Here is a 17887-nt window from a genome sequence, read left to right on the forward strand (position 1 = left end):
TCTATCTATCTATCTATCTATCTATCTATCTATCTATCTATCTATCTATCTATCTATCTATCTATCTATCTATCTATCTATCTATCAACTGCTTTTACCTATCTATCTATCTATCTATCTATCTATCTATCTATCTATCTATCTATCTATCTATCTATCTATCTATCTATCTATTTCATATCTATTTCATCAACTGATTTTATCTATCTATCTTTCAACTGATTTTATCTATCTATCTATCTATCTATCTATCTATCTATCTATCTATCTATCTATCTATCTATCTATCTATCTATCTATCAACTGTTTTAATCTATCTATCTATCTATCTATCTATCTATCTATCTATCTATCTATCTATCTATCTATCTATCTATCTATCTATCTATCTATCTATCTATCTATCTATCTATCTATCTATCTATCAACTGCTTTTACCTATCTATCTATCTATCTATCTATCTATCTATCTATCTATCTATCTATCTATCTATCTATCTATCTATCTATCTATCTATCTATCTATCTATCTATCTATCTATCTATCTATCTATCTATCAACTGTTTTAATCTATCTATCTATCTATCTATCTATCTATCTATCTATCTATCTATCTATCTATCTATCTATCTATCTATCTATCAACTGCTTTTACCTATCTATCTATCTATCTATCTATCTATCTATCTATCTATCTATCTATCTATCTATCTATCTATCTATCTATCTATCAACTGTTTTAATCTATCTATCTATCTATCTATCTATCTATCTATCTATCTATCTATCTATCTATCTATCTATCTATCTATCTATCTATCTATCTATCTATCTATCTATCTATCAACTGTTTTAATCTATCTATCTATCTATCTATCTATCTATCTATCTATCTATCTATCTATCTATCTATCTATCTATCTATCTATCTATCTATCTATCTATCTATTTCATATCTATTTCATCAACTGATTTTATCTATCTATCTATCTTTCAACTGATTTTATCTATCTATCTATCTATCATCTATCTATCTATCTATCTATCTATCTATCTATCTATCTATCTATCTATCTATCTATCTATCTATCTATCTATCTATCTATCAACTGTTTTAATCTATCTATCTATCTATCTATCTATCTATCTATCTATCTGTCTGTCTGTCTGTCTGTCTGTCTGTCTGTCTGTCTGTCTGTCTGTCTGTCTGTCTGTCTGTCTGTCTGTCTGTCTGTCTATCTATCTATCTATCTATCTATCAACTGCTTTTACCTATCTATCTATCTATCTATCTATCTATCTATCTATCTATCTATCTATCTATCTATCTATCTATCTATCTATCTATCTATCTATCAACTGCTTTTACCTATCTATCTATCTATCTATCTATCTATCTATCTATCTATCTATCTATCTATCTATCTATCTATCTATCTATCTATCTATCTATCAACTGTTTTAATCTATCTCTATCTATCTATCTATCTATCTATCTATCTATCTATCTATCTATCTATCTATCTATCTATCTATCTATCTATCTATCAACTGTTTTAATCTATCTATCTATCTATCTGTCTGTCTGTCTGTCTGTCTGTCTGTCTGTCTGTCTGTCTGTCTGTCTATCTATCTATCTATCTATCAACTGCTTTTACCTATCTATCTATCTATCTATCTATCTATCTATCTATCTATCTATCTATCTATCTATCTATCTATCTATCTATCTATCTATCTATCTATCTATCTATCTATCTATCTATCTATCAACTGTTTTAATCTATCTATCTATCTATCTATCTATCTATCTATCTATCTATCAACTGTTTTAATCTATCTATCTATCTATCTATCTATCTATCTATCTATCTATCTATCTATCTATCTATCTATCTATCTATCTATCTATCAACTGCTTTAATCTATCTATTTCATATCTATTTCATCAACTGATTTTATCTATCTATCTATCTTTCAACTGATTTTATCTATCTATCTATCTATCTATCTATCTATCTATCTATCTATCTATCTATCTATCTATCTATCTATCTATCTATCTATCTATCTATCTATCAACTGCTTTAATCTATCTATCTATCTATCTATCTATCTATCTATCTATCTATCTATCTATCTATCTATCTATCTATCTATCTATCTATCTATCTATCTATCTATCTATAACTAGCTAGAATCATGATAGTAGCATGCTAATTCATGCTAGAATCATGCCAGTAACATGCTAATTCATGCTAGAAATATGCTAATAACATGCTAATTCATGCTAGAATCATGCTAATAACATGCTAATTGATGCCAGAATCATGCATGTAAAATGCTAATTCATGCTAGAATCATGCTAAGAACATGCTAATTCATGCTAGAATCATGCCAGTAACATGTTAATTCATGCTAATAACATGCTAATTGATGCCAGACTCATGCTAGTTACATGCTAGAATCATGCTAAGAACATGCTAATTCATGCTAGAATCATGCTAACAACATGCTAATTTATGCTAGAATCATGCTAGTAACATGCTAATTTATGCTAGAATCATGCTAAAACATGCTAGAATCATGCTAACAATATGCTAATTCATGCTAGAATCATGCTAGTTACATGCTAATTTATGCTAGAATCATGCTAGTAACATGCTAATTCATAGTAAATTACTTTAAACATGAAACTGCTTTAAAACTTTAAACTACCTTTAACTTAAAACTGCTTTAAAACTTTAAGCTACTTTAAACTTAAAACTGCTTTAAAACTTTAAGCTACTTTAAACTTAAAACTGCTTTAAAAACTTTAAGCTACTTTAAACTTAAACTGCTTTAAAACTTTAAACTACTTTAAACATAAAACTGCTTTAAAACTTTAAACTACCATTAACTTAAAACTGCTTTAAAACTTTAAACTACCATTAACTTAAAACTGCTTTAAAACTTTAAGCTACTTTTAACTTAAAACTGCTTTAAAACATTCAGTCCAAGCTTTCTCAAGCCAGCCTAAAGTTTGTCTTGACGAACTTTAATAATCTAGTTATTATTATTATTATTATAATTTTCCATATCTGCAATGCCTGTATTTTGGCATTTTTTTGCAGTCCACTTAGAAACCAATATGGAAATCAATGTTTTCTTTATTGGCATTGATTGTTTTGAAATTCAAATGGCATTAACATACCTGTGTTTTTATTTCTGTAATAAATATGGCTGTCAAGCCAGGATCTTGATGGTTTATTGTTGGTATGTTGTTTACATGAAGAAATCTGTGTTACAAGTAAACAATTCTAATAATGAATTATATTTTGAATGTAAATAGTATTTGTCTTCCGTTCACATTAATTTTATACTCGAATAGCCAAAATTACAATTTTCAGTCTTTAAAATGTGATTAATCTCGATAAAAATTTTTTTAGAAGTGCGATTAATTAGTACATTTTTTTAATCGATTGACAGCACAAATATATATATACATATATATATATATATATATATATATATATATATATATATATACACACACATACATACATGCATATATATATATATATACGTATATATATATATATATACGTATATATACGTATATATATATATATATACGTATATATATATATATATATATATATATATATATATATATATATATATATATATATATATATATATATACGTGTATATATATATATATATATATATATATATATATATATATATATATATATATATATATATATATATACGTACATATAATCTACTTTTGGTTTCCTGCTAACTTAAAGCATACTTTTGATTCTGACTTTTTTTTGTAGGTGTTCATCGTCAAGTTCTGTGCATCACCATTGGGTGGTTCATTGGTTATCATCTCACAAAATATGAAAAGTTCAAGTATGCCAAATTGGACAGGGACATGTCTGAATACATCCGGCACCATCCTGATGAATTTCAACTGAAAGGTAACAGCACTTTAAAATTATGCTTTCTTGAAATATTGATATGACTGATTTTGACAGATTTTAATTCCTGTTTTTCATTTTGTCAAATCAGAACGGAAGACATTTGCTGAGATTGTGGAGCCTTTTCATGCCATCCGTTGAATCCGTTGATGTGAAGACCTGTAAAAATGCTTTAACAGGGTTTACTGTTAAAAATTCTCATATGTTATGTTCTTAATGACAATAAACTATTTTGGGGAAAAACAGGAAATTTGTTTGTTTTCCAGTCTGTAGAAATAGAGGGAAAATTGATTCACTTTTGCTCTATTAAATCTGGTGTTTTGTGATTTTTATATTTTTTGTTCTGTATACTTTTTTTTTTTTGTTTCTAGATTTATTTATTTATTTATTTTGCATTAGTGGATAAATTACACTTTAATAATCAAAAAGCTTGTCTTTTTTTAATCATAAACTGCGTTTAATTAAGCGATTGTAGTTTCAAATAAAAGATGACAATTTATAATCAGATTTAATTAACCATTTATTTAGTTTTGAATATTTACTCCACTGTAAGCACTTACCTCAGTGTCAAGCATCTTTACATTTAAACTAAACGAAATGGATGCCAAATTTATTCATATCCCACGGTGGGGACGTAGTCAAGGCATACTGTTTTTGTTGTACTTGAATGTTTTTTTTTTATGGCAACATGTCAGAAAACATTGCATCAATCAAGGCTGAAGTTAGTCCATAAGCTATTGACATAGCCCTGAACATTGACATTTGAGTCTGTTCCTGTCGCAAATTATTTCAGACTTTGGTTTTATACTGACTGTAATGATTATTTTGCAACAGAATCGTTTGATTTTTTTATTTTCATTTATCTATTTCTTAACTTGGCGTGTCTGTAAATTGACAGTTTAAATCTGAAATATGATTAATGGATTGTGTTCTATCTATCTATCTATCTATCTATCTATCTATCTATCTATCTATCTATCTATCTATCTATCTATCTATCTATCTATCTATCTATCTATCTATCTATCTATCTATCTATCTATCATCTATCTATATATATATATACATACATACATACATACATACATACATACATACATACATACATACAGTTGAAGTCAGAATTGTTAGCCCAGTGAATTATTTACCCCCTCTTTATTTTTTACCCCCAATTTCTGTTTAACGGAGAGAAAAAATGTTCAACACATTTCAAAAGATAATAGTTTTGATAACTATTTTCTAATAACTCATTTATTTTATATTTGCCATATTGACAGTAAATAACATTTGACTAGTTAAGACACTTCTATACAGCTTAAAGTGACATTTAAAGGCTTAACTAGGTTAATTAGGTTAACTAGGCAGGTTTGGGTAATTAGGCAAGTTATTGTATAATGATGGTTTGTTCTGTAGACTATTAAAAAAAAATAATAATAATATATATATATATATATATATATATATATATATATATATATATATATATATATATATATATATATATATATATATATGTTATAGCCTTATTCCAAAATGGATTAATTTAATTTATTTCTTCAAAATTCTATGAGGAAATTTAGTGTGAAAAAAACTGAAAAATCACATGAACATACGAATTTAGACTTTGCTTAATACTTTGTTGATGCACTTTTGGCAGCACTTACAATCTCAAGTCTTTTTGAATATGATGTCTCAGGCTTGGCACACCTGTTTTTGGGAATTTTTGCCAATTCCTTTTTGCAGTACCCCTGAAGCTCTATCAGGTTGGATAGGAAGCGACAGTGTACCGCGATTTTTAATTGTCAGTTTCCAAAGTCTCATCAGACCAGAGAATTTTGTTTCTTATGGACTGAGAGTCCTTCAGATGCCTTTTTTTTTCAGGCGAGGTGTGGCTTCCCTCTGGCTACGCTACAATACTGGCCTGATTGGTGGATTGCTGCATAGATAGTTGTCCTTCTGTAAGGTTCTCCACAGAAAAACGCTAATGCTCAGACAGAGTGGCCATCAATTTAAATGATTGTATGAATGCTGTAATGTTTTAATAATGTTTTTAATTATTCTCCATTAAAAACATGTGAAGGTCATGTGACCATCAGGAAGAATGTAGCATCTCATTTTTCACAGGATGTGTTCTCTTTTCTTATGGTCTTTTGAGTTCGTTCTTCCGAGGTGACCTGGCAAGACCAGTCTTCAGAGAAACGCAAGGATTCTTAAAAATTGCGAAACAGCCTTTATAAAATGATTAGTGGAAACAATACACCTGAGCTCAATTTAGAGCATCACAACAAGGTCTGTGAATACTCATGTACATGTGATTTGTCAGGTTTTTTTATTTTTAATAAATTTGCAACAATTTCAAAAAATCTTTTTCACATTATCATTATGGGGTATTGTGAGTAGAATTTTCAGGAAATAAATAAATTTAATCCATTTTGAAATAAGGCTCTAACAAAAATGTGGAAAAAGTGAGCTATGAATACTTTTTGGATGCAGTGTATTTGGCCAAACACGATATCTGCACTATATAAATACATTACTTCTAAACGCACACCTATAGAATGCAAGTATTCAAGTGGATACCTCACACTGATTGTAATGCCTAGTTCACACTAGAGCAGTGGTTCTCAAACTGTGGTACGCGTACCACTAGTGGTACGCGGGCTTCCTCCTAGTGGTACGCGGAGGAATCGCTGAATAATGAAAGAAACAATTAACACTTTAATCCTTTAATGCGTAATATAACATTGATGTGATCAGCATTGGCTGTTTTGTGAAGCGTACGATCACAACGCTGTGCTTAGAGTGTTTATTTTAGTGCACTGTGTCATAAGCTGCTGAAAATCAGTTTCCGAAGTTTAAGAATTGATTCTGAAGCTTGATTTGACTGACATGAAAAGTGGCCAATCACAGTCGACCTTGTCTAGTTGCGTGAAACGTAAGGGCGGGACAAAGGCTTTCTGTGTTGCAGAGACAGAAAAAACTACTTAAAAACAAATGTTTTGTTGGAATAATGCTTCTCGGATGTTTTCACTATAGAGATGTCTAGCAGAGTAATTAAACCGCGGACATATTTCCTGCCTATTTGATGATCTTCATACACGTTTCGCTCGACAGCCAGTCGACTCGCCTCTGACCTGTCACTCCTCTAAATACAGTCTGAATGGCGGCGCGGGAATGAAGGTATTGCGCAATTACTCATCTCTGCAAATGCGGCGAGTGCTTTATTTTAACATGAGAGCGCATTCATGTACGCAAATCGCTAAAACAGATATGTGAGCTCTTAAATAGGCTTTTTTGAAATGAACTACAAGACCTCTCATGATCGCGTGTGTGCTCAGATTGAATACAATCGCGATCTCTCCACAATTAAAGTAGACATTATTTATCTTTGCTCCTTAACTAAATTTAGTCAAAAGTATTCAAAGTTATCAAATATTTAGAATTAGATTGATTCATGATCGATGACAATACTAATGGTCTTCTTATTTGGCTGTGTTGTGAAGTGAAACTTACTTTTAGCAAAGGTGGAACATTTATTTCTTTACGACAAAATAATTATGCTGGAAATGTTTCTGGATGAGGTATTTGTGTTATTTATACATTTAGCTGTATTCTGATCTGTCCTAAAGCATTACAGGTCAAAGCAATCCATTGTTAGCCTACTTATTGTTTATTTATCACAATTTACAATAGCTAGCTCTTAAAGCACTGCTTTGATAAATGTAGTGTTGTCATATTTCAAATACCTCAAGTAAAATAAAGTCATTTGTTTTATTTTTTTTACTGACAGTGTACTTGTATTTTTTACGTTTCTATTTAAGATTAAGATCAAGTGTAAAATAAAATCTACATGTGATGTACAGCTATTTAAGAAACAAATTTGCCATATTGTAAAGAAAATAGTGTAAAATATGTAAATAAAAGGCTAAATTTAAATCTTTTTACCATATACCTTAATTTAACCTTTCAAAGCTTAAATATATATATTTTGAAAAATGGGCAAAAAGTGTCTCTATGGCCTTAAAGATTATGTGGTAGTTTTACCAGTGCTATTGAAAAAGATTAATTGTCATGAAAGGAAAAATTGACTATACTTTCTTTGTTAGTGCAAATTATACATGTAGCTTTGGGATGTAAGCAATCAAACCATTAAATTAGGTTTACACTTAAAAAAAGTGATTTCATAATGAAAATCAGATTTTTTTTCAAAAATAATCAACTAGTACTTTTTAAAAGAGTAATTTGTACTTTTACCTAATATTAGTATTATTTACTTAAATTTTTGTTATTTTAGCAGTGTATTTTTACTTGAGTACAAAAAAGATTTCACAAGCACTTTTAATTTCACAAGCACAGTTAATATTCAGACTATTTCAAATGTTTAAAGTGACTGACAATAATACATATTCTTACTAATAGGAAGTAATCTGCATCGTTTTAAAACTGTACACACCTGTAGCTGCTTAATTAGGCTTACGACGCTATTTTTTAATACTGGTTAAAAAATAGCGTCGTAACCCACCAAGCAAAGTTACGTCCAAAAGACGTCTTTTCTACGTCTCTGTCAGACGTTGAAATTACGTCCTCTGAAGAGCCAGAATGAAAGTTTTTATGACGTCTTTTATTGACGTCTTTTCAACGTCTTTTTTCGACGACTTTTCGACGTCTTTTCGGCGTCTTTTTGACGTCCTTTTACAGTATTTTTGACGTCTTTTTTGTCTATTTACTTTTATTTATTTGTATTATCCCAGCTAACATAAGACCAGCGGGCCACTGGCGGCCCGCCGGCGGCAAAGTCGGCGGTCATCTGGCGGGCGCCGCCCGCGGTCCACCGTCAATTTGCTCATCGTTATTCCAGCGGCCCACCATCGGCTCCCGCCGCTTTTCCGACGGTGGTCCGCCATCGGAACGCTGGTTTTAAATAAGTGTCTGCTGGCGGCCCGCGGTCAGTCCACATGTCATTTTTAAATATTATATTAGCCTTTACAATTGTATTCAATATAAATATGTCCAATAATGAAATCAAGTACAAAATACTTAATCATTATAACATTTATTTATAATACTGCATAACGAACATACATTAAACACTTAATGAAATGTTTCAAAAACACATACGTTAACAAATATAACAAAATAAATATAAAATACATATAAAATACATACAAATATAATATAACAACATACATACAACAGTTACATTTTACAGTAGTTTTATAAGTAATGTTAATGGTTTAAATATGAACTAATATGAACAATACCTGTACAGCATAATTTATGTACAGCATTTACTAATGCATTAATAAAATCAGTCATGCTTGTTAACATTAGTTAATACATTGCGAGTTAACATGAATAAACAATTAACAACTTTTTACCATTTACCAACATTAGCAAAGATGAATAAATACTGTAATAAATGTATTGTTTATTATGTTAGTAAATACATTAACGAATACATACAACCTTATTGTAAAGTGGTAGCCATTCAACAATGAGTTTTCTATAATAAAGACAAACTTTGAGACTTCTCGTTATAAAAATAAACTAATAAAAAAAATTGTATTGTTTATATTTTAACATTATTATAATTATTTATTATAATATTATATTAAATTATAACATTCTTATGACATTTAACGTTATTATAAATAACATAAGAATAAATTACATTGCGAATAAATATTAACATATTACAATAAATCTAAACGTGCATTATTATTACAAAATCAAACTGTAAAACATCTGGAGGTTATTAATAACTACACTGGGGCAGCACAGTGGCTCAGACTGTCACCTCAGAGCAAAAAGGTTGCTGTAATGAGTCCCGGCTGGGTCCGCTGGCATTTCTGTGTGGAGTTTGCATGTTCTCCCTGTTTTGGTGTGGGTTTCCACCACAGTCCAAACACTTGTGCTATAGGTGAATTTGAACATAGTGTAGAAGTGTCTGTGAATACGAGAGTGTATGGGTGTTTCACAGTGCTGGGTTGCAGCTGGAAGGCTATGTAAAACATATGCCAAAGTAATATCCAGTTCCTTACGCTGTGGCGACCCCTGATATTAAGCTGAAGGAAAATGCAGGTTCTTTTGTCTGCCCCCTCATGATTAGCAGATCCTAATAAAAATGTCTTTGAGGCTCCCTTCCGCTGTCTCTCTTGTAGCAGGCTTCTTTCTTATCCTGAAATAACAGAATCATCAGTCATTATTTTTGTCCATCATCAGTAACTAGGTCATTATGGACATTAATGTTTGTATTTTTTATTGTCTTTTTATTGGACATCAAGACTGCATTGATTTGATCGATAACATTAATTTACAGTTTAAAAGTAACACTGAAATATTTTTACAGTTTAAAATAATGATTTTTAATTTCAATACATTGTAAATGGTCTATTTGAGTATTAATAGACTGTCTGCTTAATATCTGTTGATTCTGCTCCTTCAACAGACATTAACTGACCCTAACCCTTAATTTACCAAGTACATGTCAACTTACACCAACCCTAACCGCAACCCAAACAGTCTACTTATAATCTAATGAGAATTAGATGGCATGTAGATGCAATGCAGCTTAAATTCAACTAACAGACCATCAAAATAAATGTGACCATATATTTTATTAATGTGAGGTCAAAGCTGATTTGTTAGCATCATTACTTTAGTGTCAGATGGTCCTTCAGAAATCATTCTAATAGGCTAATTTGTTTGATGCAGTTGATATTAATATTAACATTAATAAAAGTAATCATTGGGAACACTTTTAAGTGACACTATAATATTACTTACCTTGAATGAAGTCTGGCAAGGAAAAACAAAGTGGTAGAGTGAGTAGAGGACGATCCAAAATCTAGAAAGAAGTAATAAAAAATATATATATTACTAACACATTTTAAGAAATGGATACTTGTATTAAACAAGGGTGCATAAAACAGATCAGAAGAGAGTTAAGATTTCTGATTCAAATACTTTTCAATTTAAACTTTCTATTCAACAATGAATCCTGAAATACCAAAACATGATAAAAATAAGAAATCTTGCTTGATCAGCAGCAAATTATGAATACAATATTACATTTTGGACTGGAGCACTGACGCTGTAAATTCAGCTTTGAGAAAAGCAATGTAAAAAATTGTTTAAAACCACTCGCTTATGTTTGGATGTCAAAACTAAAATAACTGCAATCAAGACATGTATCAGATGCATGATAATGTAGGGATTTCTTATAAAAATGCACATGAATCTATTTAACAGTTAATTATAGTCTTACCTGTGTTTCCTCCAGCTCTGTGATTAGCTCCCTTCATCTTGGCTCTTTTCTTCTGTTGTAGGGGTAATTTTGTCAATCCTGAAACCACAGAGCACTTTTTAAAATTAATATTAGTTTACATTACTGTGAAATATCAAAGTAACACATATGTACTAACTTTAACATTTTAATTCACTCTTGTCGACAGTACAGTGCTTATTTTAGGCTTAATAAAGTAGACTACCTCCAATAAAACATTGTCAAACCTCTCATCTACACATAAAATGTAATTAAAAGCCAACACTTTTATAAACAATAGCTAGCCTAATGCTAACGTTACCTCTGCTAAAACTCTAACGGACTTTTTCCAAAGACACAACAGTCTCTATAAAAAACATGTTCAACAGAAATATGTCAATTACCAGTAAAAAAAAGTGTCAGAAACAGTTATATGTAACATTTGCGTGATTTTAGCGACTAAACTTACCTGAAATTAGTGAAAACTGCCGCATGAGAGAAGTGCTGTTGACGGTCAGGTGTCGTGTCGTTGCTCCGTTTCCATGACAACGCTCTCTGCTGCAGTGCTTGAATGGGGCTCGGACACTTTAATGGACACTTTAAAGTCACGCAGCATTTACATAAACATTTAAACAATTCATAAACATATTAAATAATGACATTTAATATTAAATCTTGATTTTTAAACTTAATTTTGTTTTGTTTTAATAATAGCCTGTTATATTTAAAACCTCTTGTAGTTTTATTTACTAAACTTTGCTTTTATTAATAACTATATTTTTATTTAGTGCCTCATTTGTTTAAAATGTAAAAAGTGTTAAACAAAAGTACTTATATCAGGTACAGAACAGCCAACAACATTAAAAACATCACCGGGTGGGCCATCGGTTAGCCACTGGTGTCCAGACGGCGGTCCACCCACGGTAATCCGCTGGTGGCATGCCACCCAAAAAAACGCCGGTGGGCCGACATAACTTTTAGAATGGGCGGCTAATATATATATATATATTAGATTTTTTTTTTCCTCAACAAAATTTATTCTGCGCTAGACCTTGTGCTATACGTCCAAAATAGGTCAGATTTGAACGTTAAATTCACGTCCAAAAGTGGTCATAGTCCGACGTCAATATGTCAACCAGATTTGCACGTCGAACTGACGTGCAGATATGGTCACGGACGGACCGACGCAAAATATACGTGATCTGCACGTCCGCACAACGTCTAGTGTTTGGTGGGAAGGTGGTACTTGGAGAGGCGATTTTTTTCTAAGGTGGTACTTGGTGAAAAAAGTTTGAGAACCACTGGTTTAAATGTTTATGTAAATGCTGCGTGACTTTAAAGTGTCCATTAAAGTGTCCGAGCCCCATTCAAGCACTGCAGCAGAGAGCGTTGTCATGGAAACGGAGCAACGACACGACACCTGACCGTCAACAGCACTTCTCTCATGCGGCAGTTTTCACTAATTTCAGGTAAGTTTAGTCGCTAAAATCACGCAAATGTTACATATAACTGTTTCTGACACTTTTTTTTACTGGTAATTGACATATTTCTGTTGAACATGTTTTTTATAGAGACTGTTGTGTCTTTGGAAAAAGTCCGTTAGAGTTTTAGCAGAGGTAACGTTAGCATTAGGCTAGCTATTGTTTATAAAAGTGTTGGCTTTTAATTACATTTTATGTGTAGATGAGAGGTTTGACAATGTTTTATTGGAGGTAGTCTACTTTATTAAGCCTAAAATAAGCACTGTACTGTCGACAAGAGTGAATTAAAATGTTAAAGTTAGTACATATGTGTTACTTTGATATTTCACAGTAATGTAAACTAATATTAATTTTAAAAAGTGCTCTGTGGTTTCAGGATTGACAAAATTACCCCTACAACAGAAGAAAAGAGCCAAGATGAAGGGAGCTAATCACAGAGCTGGAGGAAACACAGGTAAGACTATAATTAACTGTTAAATAGATTCATGTGCATTTTTATAAGAAATCCCTACATTATCATGCATCTGATACATGTCTTGATTGCAGTTATTTTAGTTTTGACATCCAAACATAAGCGAGTGGTTTTAAACAATTTTTTACATTGCTTTTCTCAAAGCTGAATTTACAGCGTCAGTGCTCCAGTCCAAAATGTAATATTGTATTCATAATTTGCTGCTGATCAAGCAAGATTTCTTATTTTTATCATGTTTTGGTATTTCAGGATTCATTGTTGAATAGAAAGTTTAAATTGAAAAGTATTTGAATCAGAAATCTTAACTCTCTTCTGATCTGTTTTATGCACCCTTGTTTAATACAAGTATCCATTTCTTAAAATGTGTTAGTAATATATATATTTTTTATTACTTCTTTCTAGATTTTGGATCGTCCTCTACTCACTCTACCACTTTGTTTTTCCTTGCCAGACTTCATTCAAGGTAAGTAATATTATAGTGTCACTTAAAAGTGTTCCCAATGATTACTTTTATTAATGTTAATATTAATATCAACTGCATCAAACAAATTAGCCTATTAGAATGATTTCTGAAGGACCATCTGACACTAAAGTAATGATGCTAACAAATCAGCTTTGACCTCACATTAATAAAATATATGGTCACATTTATTTTGATGGTCTGTTAGTTGAATTTAAGCTGCATTGCATCTACATGCCATCTAATTCTCATTAGATTATAAGTAGACTGTTTGGGTTGCGGTTAGGGTTGGTGTAAGTTGACATGTACTTGGTAAATTAAGGGTTAGGGTCAGTTAATGTCTGTTGAAGGAGCAGAATCAACAGATATTAAGCAGACAGTCTATTAATACTCAAATAGACCATTTACAATGTATTGAAATTAAAAATCATTATTTTAAACTGTAAAAATATTTCAGTGTTACTTTTAAACTGTAAATTAATGTTATCGATCAAATCAATGCAGTCTTGATGTCCAATAAAAAGACAATAAAAAATACAAACATTAATGTCCATAATGACCTAGTTACTGATGATGGACAAAAATAATGACTGATGATTCTGTTATTTCAGGATAAGAAAGAAGCCTGCTACAAGAGAGACAGCGGAAGGGAGCCTCAAAGACATTTTTATTAGGATCTGCTAATCATGAGGGGGCAGACAAAAGAACCTGCATTTTCCTTCAGCTTAATATCAGGGGTCGCCACAGCGTAAGGAACTGGATATTACTTTGGCATATGTTTTACATAGCCTTCCAGCTGCAACCCAGCACTGTGAAACACCCATACACTCTCGTATTCACAGACACTTCTACACTATGTTCAAATTCACCTATAGCACAAGTGTTTGGACTGTGGTGGAAACCCACACCAAAACAGGGAGAACATGCAAACTCCACACAGAAATGCCAGCGGACCCAGCCGGGACTCATTACAGCAACCTTTTTGCTCTGAGGTGACAGTCTGAGCCACTGTGCTGCCCCAGTGTAGTTATTAATAACCTCCAGATGTTTTACAGTTTGATTTTGTAATAATAATGCACGTTTAGATTTATTGTAATATGTTAATATTTATTCGCAATGTAATTTATTCTTATGTTATTTATAATAACGTTAAATGTCATAAGAATGTTATAATTTAATATAATATTATAATAAATAATTATAATAATGTTAAAATATAAACAATACAATTTTTTTTATTAGTTTATTTTTATAACGAGAAGTCTCAAAGTTTGTCTTTATTATAGAAAACTCATTGTTGAATGGCTACCACTTTACAATAAGGTTGTATGTATTCGTTAATGTATTTACTAACATAATAAACAATACATTTATTACAGTATTTATTCATCTTTGCTAATGTTGGTAAATGGTAAAAAGTTGTTAATTGTTTATTCATGTTAACTCGCAATGTATTAACTAATGTTAACAAGCATGACTGATTTTATTAATGCATTAGTAAATGCTGTACATAAATTATGCTGTACAGGTATTGTTCATATTAGTTCATATTTAAACCATTAACATTACTTATAAAACTACTGTAAAATGTAACTGTTGTATGTATGTTGTTATATTATATTTGTATGTATTTTATATGTATTTTATATTTATTTTGTTATATTTGTTAACGTATGTGTTTTTGAAACATTTCATTAAGTGTTTAATGTATGTTCGTTATGCAGTATTATAAATAAATGTTATAATGATTAAGTATTTTGTACTTGATTTCATTATTGGACATATTTATATTGAATACAATTGTAAAGGCTAATATAATATTTAAAAATGACATGTGGACTGACCGCGGGCCGCCAGCAGACACTTATTTAAAACCAGCGTTCCGATGGCGGACCACCGTCGGAAAAGCGGCGGGAGCCGATGGTGGGCCGCTGGAATAACGATGAGCAAATTGACGGTGGACCGCGGGCGGCGCCCGCCAGATGACCGCCGACTTTGCCGCCGGCGGGCCGCCAGTGGCCCGCTGGTCTTATGTTAGCTGGGATAATACAAATAAATAAAAGTAAATAGACAAAAAAGACGTCAAAAATACTGTAAAAGGACGTCAAAAAGACGCCGAAAAGACGTCGAAAAGTCGTCGAAAAAAGACGTTGAAAAGACGTCAATAAAAGACGTCATAAAAACTTTCATTCTGGCTCTTCAGAGGACGTAATTTCAACGTCTGACAGAGACGTAGAAAAGACGTCTTTTGGACGTAACTTTGCTTGGTGGGTTACGACGCTATTTTTTAACCAGTATTAAAAAATAGCGTCGTAAGCCTAATTAAGCAGCTACAGGTGTGTACAGTTTTAAAACGATGCAGATTACTTCCTATTAGTAAGAATATGTATTATTGTCAGTCACTTTAAACATTTGAAATAGTCTGAATATTAACTGTGCTTGTGAAATTAAAAGTGCTTGTGAAATCTTTTTTGTACTCAAGTAAAAATACACTGCTAAAATAACAAAAATTTAAGTAAATAATACTAATATTAGGTAAAAGTACAAATTACTCTTTTAAAAAGTACTAGTTGATTATTTTTGAAAAAAAATCTGATTTTCATTATGAAATCACTTTTTTTAAGTGTAAACCTAATTTAATGGTTTGATTGCTTACATCCCAAAGCTACATGTATAATTTGCACTAACAAAGAAAGTATAGTCAATTTTTCCTTTCATGACAATTAATCTTTTTCAATAGCACTGGTAAAACTACCACATAATCTTTAAGGCCATAGAGACACTTTTTGCCCATTTTTCAAAATATATATATTTAAGCTTTGAAAGGTTAAATTAAGGTATATGGTAAAAAGATTTAAATTTAGCCTTTTATTTACATATTTTACACTATTTTCTTTACAATATGGCAAATTTGTTTCTTAAATAGCTGTACATCACATGTAGATTTTATTTTACACTTGATCTTAATCTTAAATAGAAACGTAAAAAATACAAGTACACTGTCAGTAAAAAAAATAAAACAAATGACTTTATTTTACTTGAGGTATTTGAAATATGACAACACTACATTTATCAAAGCAGTGCTTTAAGAGCTAGCTATTGTAAATTGTGATAAATAAACAATAAGTAGGCTAACAATGGATTGCTTTGACCTGTAATGCTTTAGGACAGATCAGAATACAGCTAAATGTATAAATAACACAAATACCTCATCCAGAAACATTTCCAGCATAATTATTTTGTCGTAAAGAAATAAATGTTCCACCTTTGCTAAAAGTAAGTTTCACTTCACAACACAGCCAAATAAGAAGACCATTAGTATTGTCATCGATCATGAATCAATCTAATTCTAAATATTTGATAACTTTGAATACTTTTGACTAAATTTAGTTAAGGAGCAAAGATAAATAATGTCTACTTTAATTGTGGAGAGATCGCGATTGTATTCAATCTGAGCACACACGCGATCATGAGAGGTCTTGTAGTTCATTTCAAAAAAGCCTATTTAAGAGCTCACATATCTGTTTTAGCGATTTGCGTACATGAATGCGCTCTCATGTTAAAATAAAGCACTCGCCGCATTTGCAGAGATGAGTAATTGCGCAATACCTTCATTCCCGCGCCGCCATTCAGACTGTATTTAGAGGAGTGACAGGTCAGAGGCGAGTCGACTGGCTGTCGAGCGAAACGTGTATGAAGATCATCAAATAGGCAGGAAATATGTCCGCGGTTTAATTACTCTGCTAGACATCTCTATAGTGAAAACATCCGAGAAGCATTATTCCAACAAAACATTTGTTTTTAAGTAGTTTTTTCTGTCTCTGCAACACAGAAAGCCTTTGTCCCGCCCTTACGTTTCACGCAACTAGACAAGGTCGACTGTGATTGGCCACTTTTCATGTCAGTCAAATCAAGCTTCAGAATCAATTCTTAAACTTCGGAAACTGATTTTCAGCAGCTTATGACACAGTGCACTAAAATAAACACTCTAAGCACAGCGTTGTGATCGTACGCTTCACAAAACAGCCAATGCTGATCACATCAATGTTATATTACGCATTAAAGGATTAAAGTGTTAATTGTTTCTTTCATTATTCAGCGATTCCTCCGCGTACCACTAGGAGGAAGCCCGCGTACCACTAGTGGTACGCGTACCACAGTTTGAGAACCACTGATTTAAACAATTCATAAACATATTAAATAATGACATTTAATATTAAATCTTGATTTTTAAACTTAAT

At 31.4% G+C, this 17887-nt stretch overlaps 2 protein-coding genes and 4 long non-coding RNA genes across 6 annotated transcripts in view; 3 read left to right on the forward strand and 3 right to left on the reverse strand.

Moving 5' to 3' along the window:
* The window catches only part of ndufc2 (NADH:ubiquinone oxidoreductase subunit C2), a 39987-nt gene extending 35768 nt beyond the window's left edge, over positions 1 to 4219 (forward strand). Inside the window, 2 exon segments of the mRNA NM_001013517.1 lie at positions 3826 to 3969; positions 4061 to 4219. Of these exon segments, the coding sequence (NP_001013535.1) occupies positions 3826 to 3969; positions 4061 to 4110 (194 nt within the window). The 3' untranslated portion in view covers positions 4111 to 4219.
* LOC147840521 (uncharacterized) overlaps positions 1 to 17887 on the forward strand; it is a 93824-nt gene that overhangs the window by 55913 nt on the left and 20024 nt on the right. The gene's annotated exons all lie outside the window — the stretch shown is intronic.
* The window catches only part of LOC147833604 (uncharacterized), a 77658-nt gene that overhangs the window by 50620 nt on the left and 9151 nt on the right, over positions 1 to 17887 (reverse strand). The window lies entirely within an intron of this gene.
* LOC147840522 (uncharacterized) lies at positions 4103 to 5388 on the reverse strand. The gene is made up of 2 exons (XR_015509091.1): positions 5040 to 5388; positions 4103 to 4976 (listed from the first exon to the last, which is right to left on the reverse strand). It is a non-coding gene; the product is annotated as an uncharacterized LOC147840522 (long non-coding RNA).
* LOC147840523 (uncharacterized) lies at positions 9548 to 11775 on the reverse strand. Its single transcript, XR_015509088.1, has 4 exons — positions 11703 to 11775; positions 11237 to 11314; positions 10756 to 10816; positions 9548 to 10147 (listed from the first exon to the last, which is right to left on the reverse strand). It is a non-coding gene; the product is annotated as an uncharacterized LOC147840523 (long non-coding RNA).
* On the forward strand, positions 12630 to 14857 carry LOC147840524 (uncharacterized). The gene is made up of 4 exons (XR_015509086.1): positions 12630 to 12702; positions 13091 to 13168; positions 13589 to 13649; positions 14258 to 14857. It is a non-coding gene; the product is annotated as an uncharacterized LOC147840524 (long non-coding RNA).

Source organism: Danio rerio, chromosome 15 (assembly GCF_052040795.2).
Source record: "Danio rerio strain M-AB ecotype USA chromosome 15, GRCz13ab, whole genome shotgun sequence".
In the NCBI taxonomy this organism is placed as follows: Eukaryota; Metazoa; Chordata; class Actinopteri; order Cypriniformes; family Danionidae; genus Danio; species Danio rerio.